The sequence below is a fragment of the Ranitomeya variabilis genome, chromosome 5, assembly GCF_051348905.1.
Source record: "Ranitomeya variabilis isolate aRanVar5 chromosome 5, aRanVar5.hap1, whole genome shotgun sequence".
NCBI lineage: Eukaryota > Metazoa > Chordata > Amphibia > Anura > Dendrobatidae > Ranitomeya > Ranitomeya variabilis.
In genome coordinates, this window is record NC_135236.1 from 681,751,397 (window position 1) to 681,768,725 (window position 17,329).

The 17,329-nt window shown below is 51.1% G+C and overlaps 1 protein-coding gene across 1 annotated transcript in view; it reads left to right on the top strand.

The window, feature by feature from the left end:
- Positions 1–9,033, top strand: part of LRP6 (LDL receptor related protein 6) — a 39,571-nt gene extending 30,538 nt beyond the window's left edge. Inside the window, exons 12-23 of the mRNA XM_077267142.1 lie at positions 1,093–1,419; positions 1,490–1,689; positions 1,770–1,981; positions 2,065–2,255; positions 2,337–2,546; positions 2,620–2,745; positions 2,821–3,057; positions 3,152–3,262; positions 3,348–3,578; positions 3,833–3,969; positions 4,894–4,991; positions 6,483–9,033. Coding sequence (XP_077123257.1) covers positions 1,093–1,419; positions 1,490–1,689; positions 1,770–1,981; positions 2,065–2,255; positions 2,337–2,546; positions 2,620–2,745; positions 2,821–3,057; positions 3,152–3,262; positions 3,348–3,578; positions 3,833–3,969; positions 4,894–4,991; positions 6,483–6,765 — 2,363 coding nt within the window. The 3' untranslated portion in view covers positions 6,766–9,033. The remainder of the gene's footprint in view (positions 1–1,092; positions 1,420–1,489; positions 1,690–1,769; positions 1,982–2,064; positions 2,256–2,336; positions 2,547–2,619; positions 2,746–2,820; positions 3,058–3,151; positions 3,263–3,347; positions 3,579–3,832; positions 3,970–4,893; positions 4,992–6,482) is intronic.
- Positions 9,034–17,329: the final 8,296 nt, after the last annotated feature.

Below are 17,329 nucleotides of genomic sequence, written 5' to 3' on the forward strand. Positions count from 1 at the left end.
CTCCCGGCTGTGTGACTGTCATTTTTCAGTATCCCTGCTTGCTTTCAGTGAAAGCAGACACTTAGTTTTGGGCTAGAAACAACCCCGTCCTGATCTTCTACTTCTCCCAGCTGCAGTTATGTCACAGTGCATCAGCGCAGGACTGGAGGATTAAGCTGTAATATGCTCATTGAAAAAAAATGTAGCACAAGAGTCATGTCATATTGCGGGTGCATCTCTCAGATCACAGTAATTACCCGTGAGCATTGCACCAGCGCTGAGGTCTTGATTTCAACCACTTCATGTCCTTGTCTCTGAATACAGTCACCACTACAGAGCTGGTGCACATTCTCCAGTAATTACTGTGATTTGGGCAGAGCCGTCATGTCATTGCAGGGTTCAGATCACAATAATAAGCGTGCTCCAGCGCTGCAGTAGTGATTTCAGCCACTGACTTGTCCTTGTCTCTGATTGCAATAACCACTGCAGCGCTGGTGCATGTTCACTGGTAATTATGGTGATGTGAGCAGAGCCGTCATGTCATTGCAGGGTTCAGATCACATGAATTACTGGTGAACGTGCACCAGCACTGTGGTCGTGATTTCAGCCACTGACGTGTCCTCGTCTCTGAACACAGTCACCACTGCAGCGCTGGTTCACGTTCACCATTAATTACTGTGATTTGAGCAGAGCCATCATTTCATTGCTGGGTTCAGATCACAGTAATGAGCTTGCACTAGTTCTGCAGTCATGATTTCAGCCACTGACTTGTCCTCGTCGCTGCATGGAGTCACCAGTGAGTGTTCACTGGTAATTCGTGATATGAACTCTGCAATGGCATGACAGCTCTGCTCAGATCTCAGCATTTACAGAAGGAAATTGTAACTGGGCTACAATAAAATGACACTGGACCTCATAGGTCACTGCTGATGTGGCCACAATACAGGAGACTTGGAATTGAAGTTGCATTAGTTTATCTGCAGATGCATTGCTCTGCATAGGAGCTGTGGACGCAAGTGATGGGGATTGTTATGGCCAGTATCACATGATGCAATATCTATAGGGGAGCGGGAATGAGATTAGTGCCGTGTAACGAGCTGTCCTCCTCCACAGGGCAAGACCGGGAGGTCATAGCCGACGACTTGCCGCACCCTTTCGGTCTCACCCAGTACCAGGATTTCATCTACTGGACGGACTGGAGCCGCCGAAGCATCGAGAGAGCCAACAAAACCAGCGGGCAGAACCGGACCATCATCCAGGGCCACCTTGACTACGTGATGGACATCCTGGTGTTTCATTCCTCCCGGCAGTCGGGGTGGAACGAGTGTGCGTCCAGCAATGGCCACTGCTCCCATCTGTGCCTGGCCACGCCGGTGAGCGGCTACACGTGCGGCTGCCCGGTGCACTACTCCCTGAACGCGGACAATAAGACTTGTAGTGGTGAGTAGTGCTGCCCCCTGGGGGTTTTAGTGGTCCGTGCACCGTACTAATGTCCGATCTTCGCTCTCAGCTCCCAGCGCCTTCCTGCTCTTCAGTCAGAAAAACGCCATTAACCGGATGGTGATCGACGAGCAGCAGAGTCCGGACATCATCCTCCCCATCCACAACCTGCGCAACGCGCGCGCCATCGACTACGACCCCGTGGAGAAGCACCTGTACTGGATCGACTCCCGTCAGAGCATCCGCAGATCCCTGGAAGATGGCACGCAGGTGATTGGCGGCACGCGACCCGCTTCAGACCCTTGCAGATCGGCGAACGACGAGTTCACCCGTTAACCTTTTCCTTGCAGAATGTCACCGTGGTTTCCAACAACAACCCCAACCAGAACCTGGACATGCAGCCGTACGACATGAGCATCGACATCTACAGCCGCTTCATCTACTGGACCTGCGAGGTGACCAACGTGATCAATGTCACCCGCATGGACGGCCGCGCTGTCGGGATAGTCCTGAGGGGCGAGCAGGACCGGCCCAGAGCCATCCTGGTGAACCCGGAGCGCGGGTGAGTGCGCGGTGACGCTGTGCTCGCTGATAATGGTCCCTGACCGGTACTTACCCAATGCCACCCTCCTTCTGCCGCTGCAGGTACATGTATTTCACCAACCTGCAGGAGCGCTCGGCCAAAATCGAGCGGGCGGCTCTGGACGGGACGGAGCGCGAGGTCCTCTTCTTCACCGGCCTCAGTAAACCCATCGCACTCGCTCTGGATAATAAGATGGGGAAGTTGTTCTGGGCCGACTCTGACCTGCGGCGGATCGAGAGCAGCGACCTGTCCGGTAAGTGTTGGCGCATGTGATCGCTCTTAAAGCGAGCTGTGCACGGTTTCTGGATTAACGGTTGTGTTTCCGGTGTGACAGGCGGGAACCGCATCGTTCTGGAGGACTCCAACGTGCTGCAGCCGGTGGGGCTGACGGTGTTCGGTAACCACCTGTATTGGATCGACCGGCAGCAGCAGATGATCGAACGCATCGATAAATCGGGCCGCGAGGGCCGCACCAAAATCCAGGCCCGGATCCCCTTCCTGACGGACATCCACGCGGTGACGGAGCTGAGCGTGAAGGAATACAGTGAGTGCCGCCGTCACGGACAATATGGCGGCTCGTTCTCGGACCGGTGTGGTGATGGCGTTCTCTCTTACAGAGGAGCACCCCTGTGCCCAGGACAATGGCGGCTGCAGCCACATCTGTATCGTGAAGGGAGACGGCACCACGCGCTGCTCCTGCCCCGTGCACCTGGTCCTCCTGCTGGATGAGCTGTCCTGCGGAGGTGGGTGACCCCCCAGACCCCCGGAATGCACAGGTCATGACTGTCCGCCCCTCATTCTGTGGTTTCCTCCTGCAGAGCCCCCCACCTGCTCCCCGCAGCAGTTCACCTGTTACACCGGAGAGGTGGACTGCATTCCTGCCGAGTGGCGCTGCGACGGCTTCATGGAGTGCATGGACAACAGCGACGAGCACAACTGCCCCAAGTGCTCCAGCACCCAGTACCAGTGCGCCAGCGGGCAGTGCATCGACTCCTCCTACCGGTGCAACGGCGAGGCCAACTGCCAGGACAAGTCCGACGAGAAGAGCTGCAACGGTGAGCCGCCAGATGGGAGCATGCTGGGAGTTGTAGTTTGGCAGCAGCTGATTTTAATGGGCCTCCGTCTTTTTTTTTTTTTTCTCTCTCTCAGAGATCTGCACGGCGGAGCAGTTCCACTGCGGCAGCGGTCAGTGCATCGGGAAACACCGGCGGTGCGACCACAACCGCGACTGCAGTGACAGCTCCGATGAACTGGGCTGCTGTAAGTCGGCCATGACGCTCCCTTCCACTCCCGCCTTCATCTGCTGCAGCTCAGCCCTGCACCTCACATGTGTTGTCCTCCTCAGATCCCACCGAGGAGCCGTCTCCACCCTCCACCAGCACCATCGGCTCCATCATCGGCGTCGTCCTCACCGTCTTCCTGGTCGGAGGGGTGTACTTTGTGTGCCACAAGGTTCTGTGCCCCCGTATGAAGGGCGACGGCGAGACCATGGCGAACGACTATGTGGTGCACGGTCCGGCCTCTGTGCCGCTGGGCTACGTGCCGCACCCGAGCTCGCTGACCAGCTCCCTGCCAGGTGAGGGCCGCCATCTACTGGCACTGTCCGTGTAAGTGTCGGCGCCTTATACCCCACATAGGAGGTTACGTCCTGCACTACACGGAGCAGCCGCCATCCTGTAAGCGCCCTCCCCCGAGTGCCAGGATGTGACCCGTATTCAGTTACATGTGGGCGTCCATTGTACGGAGGGGGATGGGGTTTCCTGCTGCCGGTCTGGGCTTTTAACCACGTCACCTCCAGGTGTAGTTAATATTTCCGGGGTCTTTCTGCAGGAATGTCCCGTGGGAAATCTGTGATCAGCTCACTCAGCATCATGGGTGGGAGCAGCGGACCGCCGTATGACCGCGCTCACGTGACCGGAGCCTCGTCCAGCAGCTCCTCCAGCACCAAAGGAACTTACTTCCCACCGGTGAGTCTCGAATCTGTCTCCCCGGCACCTCCAGGAGACTGCGGCCCCACTCATCATTGGCCATTAGTCACTGGGCTGGAGCTTGGGGGGGTCCCTGGACCTGATGACTGGGGGTGCACTAGGAGGCTTGTACGAACACCCAGGATCGAAGCCAGGGGTGGCTTTTTTCCCACTCTTTTTCTTTCCCCCGTTACATCATATGATGACCTCAATGGTGTCATTAAAAAAGTACAACCCGTCCTCCATAAAGTAAGCCCCCCGTCCTCCATAAAGTAAGCCCCCCGTCCTCCTTAGAGTAAGCCCCCCGTCCTCCATCATAGAGTAAGCCCCCCGTCCTCCATCATAGAGTAAGCCCCCCGTCGTCCTCCATAGAGTAAGCCCCCCCGTCGTCCTCCATAGAGTAAGCCCCCCGTCGTCCTCCATAGAGTAAGCCCCCCGTCGTCCTCCATAGAGTAAGCCCCCCGTCGTCCTCCATAGAGTAAGCCCCCCGTCGTCCTCCATAGAGTAAGCCCCCCGTCGTCCTCCATAGAGTAAGCCCCCCGTCGTCCTCCATAGAGTAAGCCCCCCGTCGTCCTCCATAGAGTAAGCCCCCCGTCGTCCTCCATAGAGTAAGCCCCCCGTCGTCCTCCATAGAGTAAGCCCCCCGTCGTCCTCCATAGAGTAAGCCCCCCGTCGTCCTCCATAGAGTAAGCCCTCGTACGGCTGCGGGGGCTGAAAAATAAAAAAGTTATGGCTCTTGGAAGAAAAGGAGGGAAAAAGTCAGAAATGAAAATATGTATCTGTGCAGCCAGAATCCTGTGATCCTGGCATTGTAGCAGAACCTCAGCTGTGAGATGTACGTGGTGTATGTAGTGGGACTCCCCCCTGTTGTGGGAGACTTGACGCGGAGGCTTCTCACTGACGTCTTCCCTTCCCCCGTCTCAGATCCTGAACCCTCCGCCCTCCCCGGCCACGGAGCGGTCGCACTACACCCTGGAGTTCGGCTATTCCTCCAACAGCCCGTCCACGCACCGCTCGTACAGGTAAGGGGGCTTGTACAGGTGAGGGGGCTCGCGCAGGTGAGGGGGCTCGCGCAGGTGAGGGGGCTCGCGCAGGTGAGGGGGCTCGCGCAGGTGAGGGGGCTCGCGCAGGTGAGGGGGCTCGGGCAGGTGAGGGGGCTCGGGCAGGTGAGGGGGCTCGCGCAGGTGAGGGGGCTCGCGCAGGTGAGGGGGCTCGCGCAGGTGAGGGGGCTCGCGCAGGTGAGGGGGCTCGCGCAGGTGAGGGGGCTCGTACAGGTAAGGGGGCTCGTACAGGTAAGCGGCTGACATGACGTCCAGCTCCCTCTCTACCGGGACTTTACTCCGGAGACTCCTACATCGAGATCTCTGCTTGCTGTCATTGAATATTTGAATTCCGGTAAAGCCTTTCTCACAGCTGCAGATTTGTTACAACTGTATCACAGCCGGACGACCTGCTTACAACTGATACATTGTCATAAACACACTATTGATGCTTTGTCACGAATTCTCAGCTGTGAGTATTAAAATTTCTGATACGGCGCCACCTCCGGGCCGCTGGTCGTTTCTGGTATTGCAGCTGATGGAAATGAGCCACAGCGCCGCTCGCAGCCCACGGTCAGCTGGGGGCGCCGTTCTGGCAGAGCAGCGTGCTTTGCTACATAGAATATGAAGGTTTCCGTTCACTGACCGTAATCAGATATTGCCGTGTCTGATCCGTCACTGACCGCAGTCCGATATTACCGCATCTGATCCGTCACTGACCGTAATCTGATATTACCACGTCTGATCCGTTACTGACCGTAATCCGATATTGCCGTGTCTGATCCGTCACTGACCATAATCCGATATTGCCATGTCTGATCCGTCACTGACCATAATCCGATATTGCCATGTCTGATCCGTCATTGACCGCAGTCCGATATTACCACGTCTGATCCGTCACTGACCGTAATCCGATATTGCCACGTCTGATCCGTCATTGACCGCAGTCCGATATTACCACGTCTGATCCGTCACTGACCGTAATCCGATATTACCACGTCTGATCCGTCACTGACCGTAATCCGATATTGCCACGTCTGATCCGTCATTGACCGCAGTCCGATATTACCACGTCTGATCCGTCACTGACCGTAATCCGATATTGTCGCGTCTGATCCGTCACTGACCGCAGTCCGATATTGCTGCGTCTGATCCGTCACTGACCGCAGTCCGATATTACCACGTCTGATCCGTCACTGACCGTAATCCGATATTACCACGTCTGATCCGTCACTGACCGTAATCCGATATTGTCGCGTCTGATCCGTCACTGACCGCAGTCCGATATTACCACGTCTGATCCGTCACTGACCGTAATCCGATATTACCACGTCTGATCCGTCACTGACCGTAATCCGATATTACCACGTCTGATCCGTCACTGCCTGCACTCCGATATTACCACGTCTGATCCGTCACTGCCCGCAGTCCTATATTGTCGCGTCTGATCCGTCACTGTCTTTTCTCCCGCAGTTACAGACCGTACAGCTACCGCCACTTTGCGCCTCCCACCACGCCGTGCAGCACGGATGTGTGCGACAGCGACTACACCCCCAGTCACCGGCTGACGTCCACCACCACCAAGGACTACACCAGCGACCTGAACTACGACTCCGAGCCGGTGCCCCCTCCGCCGACGCCACGGAGTCAGTACCTGTCCGCTGAGGAGAGTTGTCCTCCGTCGCCATACACGGAGCGCAGCTACTCCCATCATCTGTACCCGCCGCCCCCCTCGCCCTGCACGGACTCCTCCTGAGCCCCCCGCCCTGTATAGACCCTGCGGACCCTCAACGGTTCAGATTTCATGTACAGATTTTGTATTTTTTGTTCCCGTGCAGCGGGGGAGGGGAGGCTGGGACAGACCCGTGTACATAGAGATGGATATTTATATATTTTCTTAGCTCCTCCTGGCCGCGCCGTTAATGGCGTGAACGTGCGGCCCCCCGACCCTTTCATCAGACGTCTAAGCTTTTGTATAAAAGATTCCCCTCCTCCGCGTATATTGTACAAATATATAAATATATAGAATTATCTATTTTTGCAGACAGAACAAACACAATGCCTTAATCCGCTGCCGAGGAGGCGCCGCGCCAGAGATTAACGCCAAAAAAAATAATTCCAAGCGATAAAAGAAAATGGCCGACTGGACCTGGGGTCACTTTAAGGATTAACCCCCTATGAGAGTAACTTTATATTTTATTTACAGTTTGTCAGAAAATTTTTAACTTTTTTTTTTTTTTTTTTTTTTTTTTTTAATGTAATATACCTTTAAGAATTAAAGGGGAACTCCACTGATGCCTCATTTTAGGCTACACTGTTTACCTAACTTGGAGTCTGTTCCTCCAATCTGTAGTTCTTCAGATCCAGGACATGCTGGAAGTTGTAGTTGTAAAAACTGTAGCAGTGATGCGGTGTGTAACCGCCCTGTGATAATGGCTGTCCTATCACCCCCTGCTGTGTGATGGTTCCTTCCTCTCCTGCTCATTCACCACTAATCTGATGCTAGAGATGAGCGCTGGGCTAAACCACTAATCCATTAAGTGGGGGGTGGACTTAAAGTTGCAATTTTATATATTTTTTTTTTTTTATTTTTTTTTTTTAAGCCAAAGGTTGTCTCGTCGCCCAATCGTCTGTTCCGGCGGCTGCGTCCTCCGGGAGTTGCAGAGTTCCAGAAGTTTCTATTTTATGAAAGCTGCGAATGTTCAGTGTTTTTCTATACGATGTAGATAATGGACTGTATTTATGACCATGTAACGTTTTGTACTCGCCGTATACCTGTGTATATAGACATGTATGTCCGTGCAGTACGCACACTCACCACTATGGCGGATTTCAGGCGTTTGTTCTCAGCGGATGCCGCTGCAGCAGAAAATGGTGGAAAGGACAAGTGGTTTAGAGGGAGCAGTGGGACTGGCTGGGAAACTGGGCGTTAATCACTCATGGACAGAGGACCCCCTTTTTTTACTTTATTTTTTTGACAGTGCCACTTCTGCCCCCTGGTGGGTGCTGTGCTGAAGTGCGGAGCTGCAGTACCACTCTCAGCCAGGTGTGGTGCTGTTTGTGGAGGAAAACTAAATGTCGGTTGCCCCCGTTTGCGGTGCAGGGTCCCGCATGTAATGGCCGCCCGCTCGTTGTGTCAGCCCCATTAGGACCAGTCAAGTCTGCAGTGACCAAAGCCCGACACAAAGCGGCACAGAGGAGGGGCATGACTCTGGTGTCAGGATGGGGGTCTCGTGGTGTCTGTCACAGAGGAGGGGCGCTACTTAGGTATGGGAATAGGGGGTCTCAGCCGGCACAGAGGAGGGGTATGACTTGGGTGTGATTACGGGGGTCTCGCCATGTCGCACAGAGGAGGGGTATGACTTGGGTGTGATTACGGGGGTCTCGCCATGTCGCACAGAGGAGGGGTATGACTTGGGTGTGATTACGGGGGTCTCGCCATGTCTCAGCCAGCACAGAGGAGGGGTATGACTTGGGTGTGATTACGGGGGTCCCGCCATGTCTCAGCCGGCACAGAGGAGGGACATGACTCGGGTGTGATTATGGGGGTCCCGCCATGTCTCAGCCGGCACAGAGGAGGGGCATGACTCGGGTGTGATTATGGGGGTCCCGCCGTGGCACGTAGGAGGGGCATGACTCGGGTGTGATTATGGGGGTCCCGCCGTGGCACGTAGGAGGGGCATGACTCGGGTGTCATTATGGGGGTCCTGCCGTCTCGGTATCTCTGTCCCTTATGTTACCACTGACTCGTTTTTTGCTGCCGCTGGTACGACAGATCTGCACGAGGACGTATGGAGGATTTATGATATTGACCAACATTTGGTCTGCGCCGCGCGCTCATACAACAGTTCTTCTTTTAATGTGTTTTTTAATTATTTTTTTTTTTTGTATCTATGAGCCTGACTTTGTACGCCGTGTATAATACATCAGCGGCGGCGGCGGCCTGTATACAGAGCCGCCATTACTGTACGACGAGCTGTAACAGAGTTAATTTTTATAATAAAACTAAAGCTCAAAACTGAAACGTCTCCGTTATTATTATCCGGGCGACGTGAATGATCAGTGGAGGCTCCGACACTTGGTCCTGCCAGAACAATCGTGGAAATGATTCCCCCCGACCCAATGTCTGCAGGGGCAACTCGTCCTGGGGCAGGGAGAGCGGGGCGGCGCCTGGAGAGGGCGCTATCGGACAGGTGAAGTAATACAGGGGGTAGGCTGTACAGTGTATAATGCAGGTGGAGGGCAGTACAGAACATATAGTGCAGGATAGGTAGAGGGCGGTGCAGAACATATAGTGCAGGATAGGTAGAGGGCAGTACAGAACATATAGTGCAGGATAGGTAGAGGGCGGTGCAGAACATATAGTGCAGGATAGGTAGAGGGCGGTGCAGAACATATAGTGCAGGATGGGTAGAGGGCGGTACAGAACATAGTGCAGGATGGGTAGAGGGCGGTACAGAACATAGTGCAGGATAGGTAGAGGGCGGTACAGAACATATAGTGCAGGATAGGTAGAGGGCGGTACAGAACATATAGTACAGGATAGGTAGAGGGCGGTACAGAACATATAGTACAGGATAGGTAGAGGGCGGTACAGAACATATAGTACAGGATAGGTAGAGGGCGGTGCAGAACATATAGTGCAGGATAGGTAGAGGGTGGTGCAGAACATATAGTGCAGGATGGGTAGAGGGCGGTGCAGAACATATAGTGCAGGATAGGTAGAGGGCGGTGCAGAACATATAGTGCAGGATAGGTAGAGGGCGGTGCAGAACATATAGTGCAGGATAGGTAGAGGGCGGTACAGAACATATAGTGCAGGATAGGTAGAGGGTGGTGCAGAACATATAGTGCAGGATAGGTAGAGGGCGGTACAGAACATAGTGCAGGATGGGTAGAGGGCGGTACAGAACATATAGTACAGGATAGGTAGAGGGCGGTACAGAACATATAGTGCAGGATAGGTAGAGGGCGGTACAGAACATATAGTGCAGGATGGGTAGAGGGCGGTACAGAACATATAGTACAGGATAGGTAGAGGGCGGTACAGAACATAGTGCAGGATGGGTAGAGGGCGGTACAGAACATATAGTACAGGATAGGTAGAGGGCGGTACAGAACATAGTGCAGGATGGGTAGAGGGCGGTACAGAACATATAGTACAGGATAGGTAGAGGGCGGTACAGAACATATAGTGCAGGATAGGTAGAGGGCGGTACAGAACATATAGTGCAGGATAGGTAGAGGGCGGTACAGAACATATAGTGCAGGATAGGTAGAGGGCGGTACAGAACATATAGTGCAGGATAGGTAGAGGGCGGTACAGAACATATAGTGCAGGATAGGTAGAGGGCGGTGCAGAACATATAGTGCAGGATAGGTAGAGGGCGGTACAGAACATATAGTGCAGGATAGGTAGAGGGTGGTGCAGAACATATAGTGCAGGATAGGTAGAGGGCGGTACAGAACATAGTGCAGGATGGGTAGAGGGCGGTACAGAACATATAGTACAGGATAGGTAGAGGGCGGTACAGAACATATAGTGCAGGATAGGTAGAGGGCGGTACAGAACATAGTGCAGGATGGGTAGAGGGCGGTACAGAACATATAGTACAGGATAGGTAGAGGGCGGTGCAGAACATATAGTGCAGGATAGGTAGAGGGTGGTGCAGGATAGGTAGAGGGCGGTACAGAACATATAGTGCAGGATAGGTAGAGGGTGGTGCAGGATAGGTAGAGGGCGGTACAGAACATATAGTGCAGGATAGGTAGAGGGCGGTGCAGAACATAGTGCAGGATGGGTAGAGGGCGGTACAGAACATATAGTGCAGGATGGGTAGAGGGTGGTGCAGGATAGGTAGAGGGCGGTGCAGAACATTGTGCAGGATAGGTAGAGGGCGGTGCAGAACATATAGTGCAGGATAGGTAGAGGGCGGTGCAGAACATATAGTGCAGAATGGGTAGAGGGCGGTGCAGAACATATAGTACAGGATAGGTAGAGGGCGGTGCAGAACATATAGTGCAGGATAGGTAGAGGGTGGTGCAGAACATATGGTGCAGGATAGGTAGAGGGCGGTGCAGAACATATAGTGCAGGATAGGTAGAGGGCGGTACAGAACATATAGTGCAGGATGGGTAGAGGGCGGTGCAGAACATATAGTGCAGGTGGAGAGCAGGATGGGTACTATAGTCACAGCCAAATGCTTGGAGATTAACTTACATTTTGGTTTTCACATTTTCCCCCTTCAGTGTCTTTAGTTCTTTAGGTCGCTGTTTCTATTATAAGCAAGATTATAGACAATTATAAACATTCCATATGTTTTTACATTTCCGTATTCCCAGCGCTGCCCCTTATTATCCAGACTCCTGCCCCCTCGTTCTCCGCGCTCCTGCCCTCTTGATATCCGCTGTCCTGCCCCCCCTATTCTCTGCGCTCCTGCCCCCTCGTTTTCCTTGCTCCTGCCTCTTTATTCTCCGCTCTCCTGCCCCCTCGGTCCCCGCGCTCCTGCCCCCTCGGTCCCCGCGCTCCTGCCCCTCTCAGCATCTGGATATCGGCTTCTGGCCACATCCTGACTGCCGGCCGCCCGTTCTAGTCTCATCAGAGCTCGGAGTTATTTATATTTAATCAGATAATTTTTATTGGAGAAACCTACAATATAACACCGTAGAATAACACTTCTTCCAGTATCCAAGTCACGGGTGAGATCGATCGTCCCTTCCCAAACCGCTGCTGACAAACGCCATCAGTTTTCTCAGTAATCTATATTGATGCTTAAAAAGTGAAGGAAACATTGATTGAAATCTCATTCACTTTGCAAATTCTGTAAAACGCAGCGATTTGGCAGCAGAAAGTAAAGCTGCATTACCGTCTCGTGTGAACATCGCCTTATTCTGGGATAGGAGAGGTGTTTATACTGCGCAGCCGGTCACTTGGGATCTATTATTGCAGGCGACTCCTCCATGTAAACCCAGAACCGTCTTAGGTCAATTTGAAGTTTCAGAATAAACCTATCCCAGACGTCGCCTTCTTCCCAATCCTCCCGTTCTTTGCACAGTCCCATATCAGCGCATTCACTCCACTTCTTTCCGGCACCGGAGTCAGACCCAATTCCCATCCTGTGGAGTAAACTCCTTTACACCTCCTAAATCGAATGACATTCAGAAAGACATCGATACTCGCTCAACCAGTTGTGGAATGGATTCCCACGTGTCGGCACCAGCGTCTGCGGGATTTTCTACAAATGCTTCTAAATACAAATTATTATTCTTTAGGGATGGGCGAACTCGAACGGTAAAGTTCGGGGTCTGTACCGAACACCTATTGTCCATGCACAGACTCAGAACACGGGCTTCCCCTGGAACTCCATGTTACTGCCCAGCTTCAGCAGCCCTAACAAAGCTTGTTTAAAGGCTATAGGCAGCCAATCAAAAAGCTTTACTGTGTAGGCACTTCCGGCTCAAGTATTGTCATGGCTGTGATTGGCTGGCTCACACTGTGTAAAAAAATTAATACATTAATTAAGACATGCAGTCTTGCCAATTTTTGATAACCAGCACAGGCAAAACCGACAGCTTGGACTGCAGCCCCCCATCTGTCTGCTTTATCTTGGCTGATTATCAAAACTAGGGAGCTCCCCATGCCAAAACGGGCGCCATCTACTCCAGGCGGAGTGTTACAGTACATGTAGTGCAGGTAGCGTGCTTCTTGCTGACAGCTGATTCACACGGGCCTCTATTCCCTGCTTATCCCCAGGCCTGTCCCTCTCATCTGTACACCCCATCATCAATAGTCCACTATGTAATATAAATGAGGATCCCCCAGACTGGCTGCTGGAGTCACGGGGGTCCTGTCCCTCACTGAATGTTGGAGGAAGGGGACATGAAATGTCATTGCAACTAACCTAACTTTTTACAAGAACGTGAAGATTTAAGGTAAGGGGTAAAGTTGCAGCATCAGTCATGTCTGGTGGTTGGAAATCCAGAAATCGCCGTCTTCTCCATCCATCCATCCGTGATTTACACTGCAGCTCTGCTCCTCGTACCCACTGACTGCAAATCGGCTGCATTGTTTGTTGGAGTCACAAAATAAAATGAAACATTATTCAATTCCTGGATCCAGAATATTGGTTAATTTTCCTCAATATTCATCAGGTCCTCAGTTCAGTATAAGGGGAATCACGCACAGCGGCAGCGAACGAAGGACGATCCCTTTATATCAGCGCTAAAAAGAAAAACAGGAAGATAGAAAATGCTGATACAAGAGAACAAAAGTCTAAAGTAAATCCACAAAAGATCAGAAAAGATACAATGTAGCGAATGGTGTTGTGTGGCGCCACCTAGTGTACAGCAACACAACTGCATCTGATAAATACTGCACGGCTAAGATATGGTTTATATCAGGATCCAGCCGGGTTTTATGACCTAGGGCCACAAATATTTCTCTGTGCCGGAGCCTTTCCTTGATTCTTGTTCAATATCCCTCACACTGCCATGAATATTCTTTTCTTTCTTTTTTTTATTTTAACTTGTGTATGAGTCCTTGTCATCTGCGTCACTCACCTTGTGGACTATTTAGGAACTTGGCATCTGGATAGCCGCTGTCATGGGAGTTGTGATACTTTATCCTCATCACGATGTTCTCTCACTGTCACTGGATCTGCTCCCTGTAAGGTACACGGCTGTTTAGTATCTTAATTTGTTTTATATATATGTAAATACTGTGTAGCCATAACACAGGCCCCTGAGGAAGCCTCCTTGTATGGCGAAACACCTCAGGTATTTCCTCAGCCTTTATCATTTGACCACTTGTGAGTTCAGGATATGACAAACAGATGCACATAAATATATATACACACACACTGCTCAAAAAAAATAAAGGGAACATAACAGAAACTAACTCCAAGTAAATCAAACTTATGTGAAATCAATCTGTCCACTTAGGAAGCAACACTGATTGACAATCAATTTCACATGCTGTTGTGCAAACAGCAGCAGTAGCAACAGCAGCAATAGCAACAGCAGCAGTAACAACAGAAGGCACCACAGAGATGGCACAGACCTCTATATACAGTAGACAACACAGGATCCACCATTCACAATAGGTGATGTCACAGCTCACCTCCTCCTCCTCCTGTACAATGACTGATAACTCCTCTATATACAGTAGACAACACAGGATCCACCATTCACAATAGGTGATGTCACAGCTCACCTCCTCCTCCTCCTGTACAATGACTGACAACACCTCTATATACAGTAGATAACACAGGATCCACCATTCACAATAGGTGATGTCACAGCTCACCTCCTCCTGTACAATGACTGATAACACCTCTATATACAGTAGATTACACAGGATCCACCATTCACAATAGGTGATGTCACAGCTCACCTCCTCCTCCTCCTGTACAATGACTGATAACACCTCTATATACAGTACATAACACAGGATCCACCATACACAATAGGTGATGTCACAGCTCACCTCCTCCTGTACAATGACTGATAACACCTCTATATACAGTAGATAACACAGGATCCACCATTCACAATAGATAATATCACAGCTCACCTCCTCCTCCTGTGCAATGACTGATAACACCTCTATATACAGTAGATTGCATCTTATCCATTTTATTAACCCTCTAATATATATTATTCAGCACATTGCTTATTTTATTCTTCACGGTGCAGTTTTATGACTGTCCACTAGATGGCGACGCGTTACTGCCACATTTTCTTACTATCAGTTTTCATTAGTAGTATACATTGTATCACTGGACATCAGAGGATTGTTCCCTACGACCCCCCATTCCCCCCCAACCCGACCTCCAAGAGATCAACTACTGCTGCTTCTGGCACAGATGGGCTTTATTAATCTCGGGGTGCATCTGAGTTTCTTCTATGAATCACCTCATTACAGGGGGGAACGTCCACATGAAGAGTGAGTGTAAAAACAATTGTAATAATAATGTAGAAGGGATAAATTATCGGGGTCCCAGATGAAGATCATGATAAAAAGATGATGATGAAGGTGATGACTTGTCTCCAAGTGCCCAGTCCCAGATAATCAATACTAATGATCATCTATGGGATAAGCTGGGGAAACTGGTCCTATCCACGGGGGCCGCACTCAGATGGCACAAAATCAATTTCATACAGTAATTGGTAGAAAAATGTAAGGAAAGTAACACAGGTAGTTTAGTGAAAGTAAGTGCAGGCCGGGCTGTCTGGGAGCCATATTTACCCACCAGATGGCGACCCAACTTGGAGTCTCCACATTTCAAAAAATTGTTAGTAGCAACAGCAGCATTAACATCAGCAGCATTAACAACAGCAGCAGTAACAACAGCAGCAGTAGCAACAACAGCCACAATAGCAACAGCAGCAGTAACAACAGCAGCAGTAGCAACAGCAGCAATAACAACAGCAGCAGTAGCAACAGCAGCAGTAACAACAGCAGGAATAGCAACAGCAGCAGTAACAACAGCAGCAGCAGTAAAAGCCGCAATAGCAACAGCAGCAATAGCAACAGCAGCAACAGCAATAACAACAGCAGCAGTAACAACAGCAGCAGTCGCAACAGCAGCAATAGCAACAGCAGCAGTAGCAACAATGTTAAGAAAAAAAGGACAGACTAGGTCTTACAAAAGGGGATCACCACACAACAGGATATAGCAAGAATATTAACACAGCTTTATTTGGAAAAATGTATATAAATGACAAAAAGACTCACATTTAAAAACATTTAAAAAGCATCATTCTGCCTAAACCAATAGTCCATGATAAGACTGTGACCCACATAGGACTCTTATATACAATAGGGGATATAGCAAGTACCTCCGTACCTATATAGACAGCTTTGTCATGATAAAATTCACCAAACTCCCCTGAATAGTCTACACAGTACATGGAGTTTCAAACACTCTTGATATTTCCTGCAAGCATGTCTATATGAATGGACTGGACACCTTATCCCTCTAACCATCCAGGGAATAAGTATAGGTGCAGCCAAGTAATAGACAATTGGTGGACTATGTAGCCACCTAGAATGTGTGATAAACACTGTCCCATACGTAAACCAAATACCAAGGAGTATCCAGGCCGCAGAAGGACCTTACACAATAAGTCCTGCCTGATGAGCCATATCAAATAATGCCACGACCTGGTATCCCCTCTCCTAGAGTCCTAATGCAGGCAACACAGATGCCCAACGCGTGTCGCCACCAGCAGCTTCGTCAGCAGTAGCAACAGCAGCAGTAGCAACAGCAGCAGTCGCAACAGCAGCAGTAGCAACAGCAGCAGTCGCAACAGCAGCAATAACATCAGCAGTAGTAGCAACAGCAGCAATAGCAACAGCAGCAGTAACAACAGCAGCAGTAGCAACAGCAGCAATAGCAACAGCAGCAGTAGCAACAGCAGCAGTAGCAACAGCAGCAGTAGCAACAGCAGCAGTAGCAACAGCAGGCACAGAAAGCACCACAGAGATGGCACAGACTGCATCGTCCTCTCCAGTCGTTCACCATGTGTCAGACTTAGGCTACGTTCACATTTGCGTTGTGCGCCGCAGCGTCGGCGATGCAACGCACAACGCAAATGTGAACGCATGCACAACACAGCGTTTTGTGACGCATGCGTCCTTTTTTTGCTTGATTTTGGACGCACAAAAAATGCAACTTGCTGCGTCCTGTGCGCCCTGACGCGTGCGCCGCAGCGACGCATGCGTCACAAAACGCAAATGCAACGCATGTCCATGCGCCCCCATGTTAAATATAGGGGTGCATGACGCATGCAGCAACGCAGCGGCGCCCGACGCTGCGTCGCACAACGCTAATGTGAACGTAGCCTTATACTCTGTTCTGCTGGTGCACGGGCTGGTCTAAAAAATGTGTGAAACGACTCACATAAATTGCTTCTGCCACGTGCACCGCTGCTGCTGCGGCTAATGTTTTTGCGATGACGCCTTGACGTTCCCGGGGTTGGACGTCTACAGCTGGGATGTGCACTGTGCGCCTCACTGCTGTCTTGGGGAAATCCACTCTTAAGATTGGCTACAATCATATTCCGATACTCCAGCATGCACACATCACTTTCCAGGTGGGAAGCATCTGGCTAAGGCTGGGTTCACATTTGCGCTCGGGAGGGCTGCAGATGGCAGCGTACTTCCTCCCTTCTTCCTCCCTGAAGCTCCGCCTACTGCCGCCTGCATTGCCCCGCGTACTTACCTTTAACATTGGGTACGCAGGGACATGCGTTGTATCTGGATGCCTCCACATGCGGTGATTTGAGGTGTGTGGCAAAATCATGGAAACGCAACATTT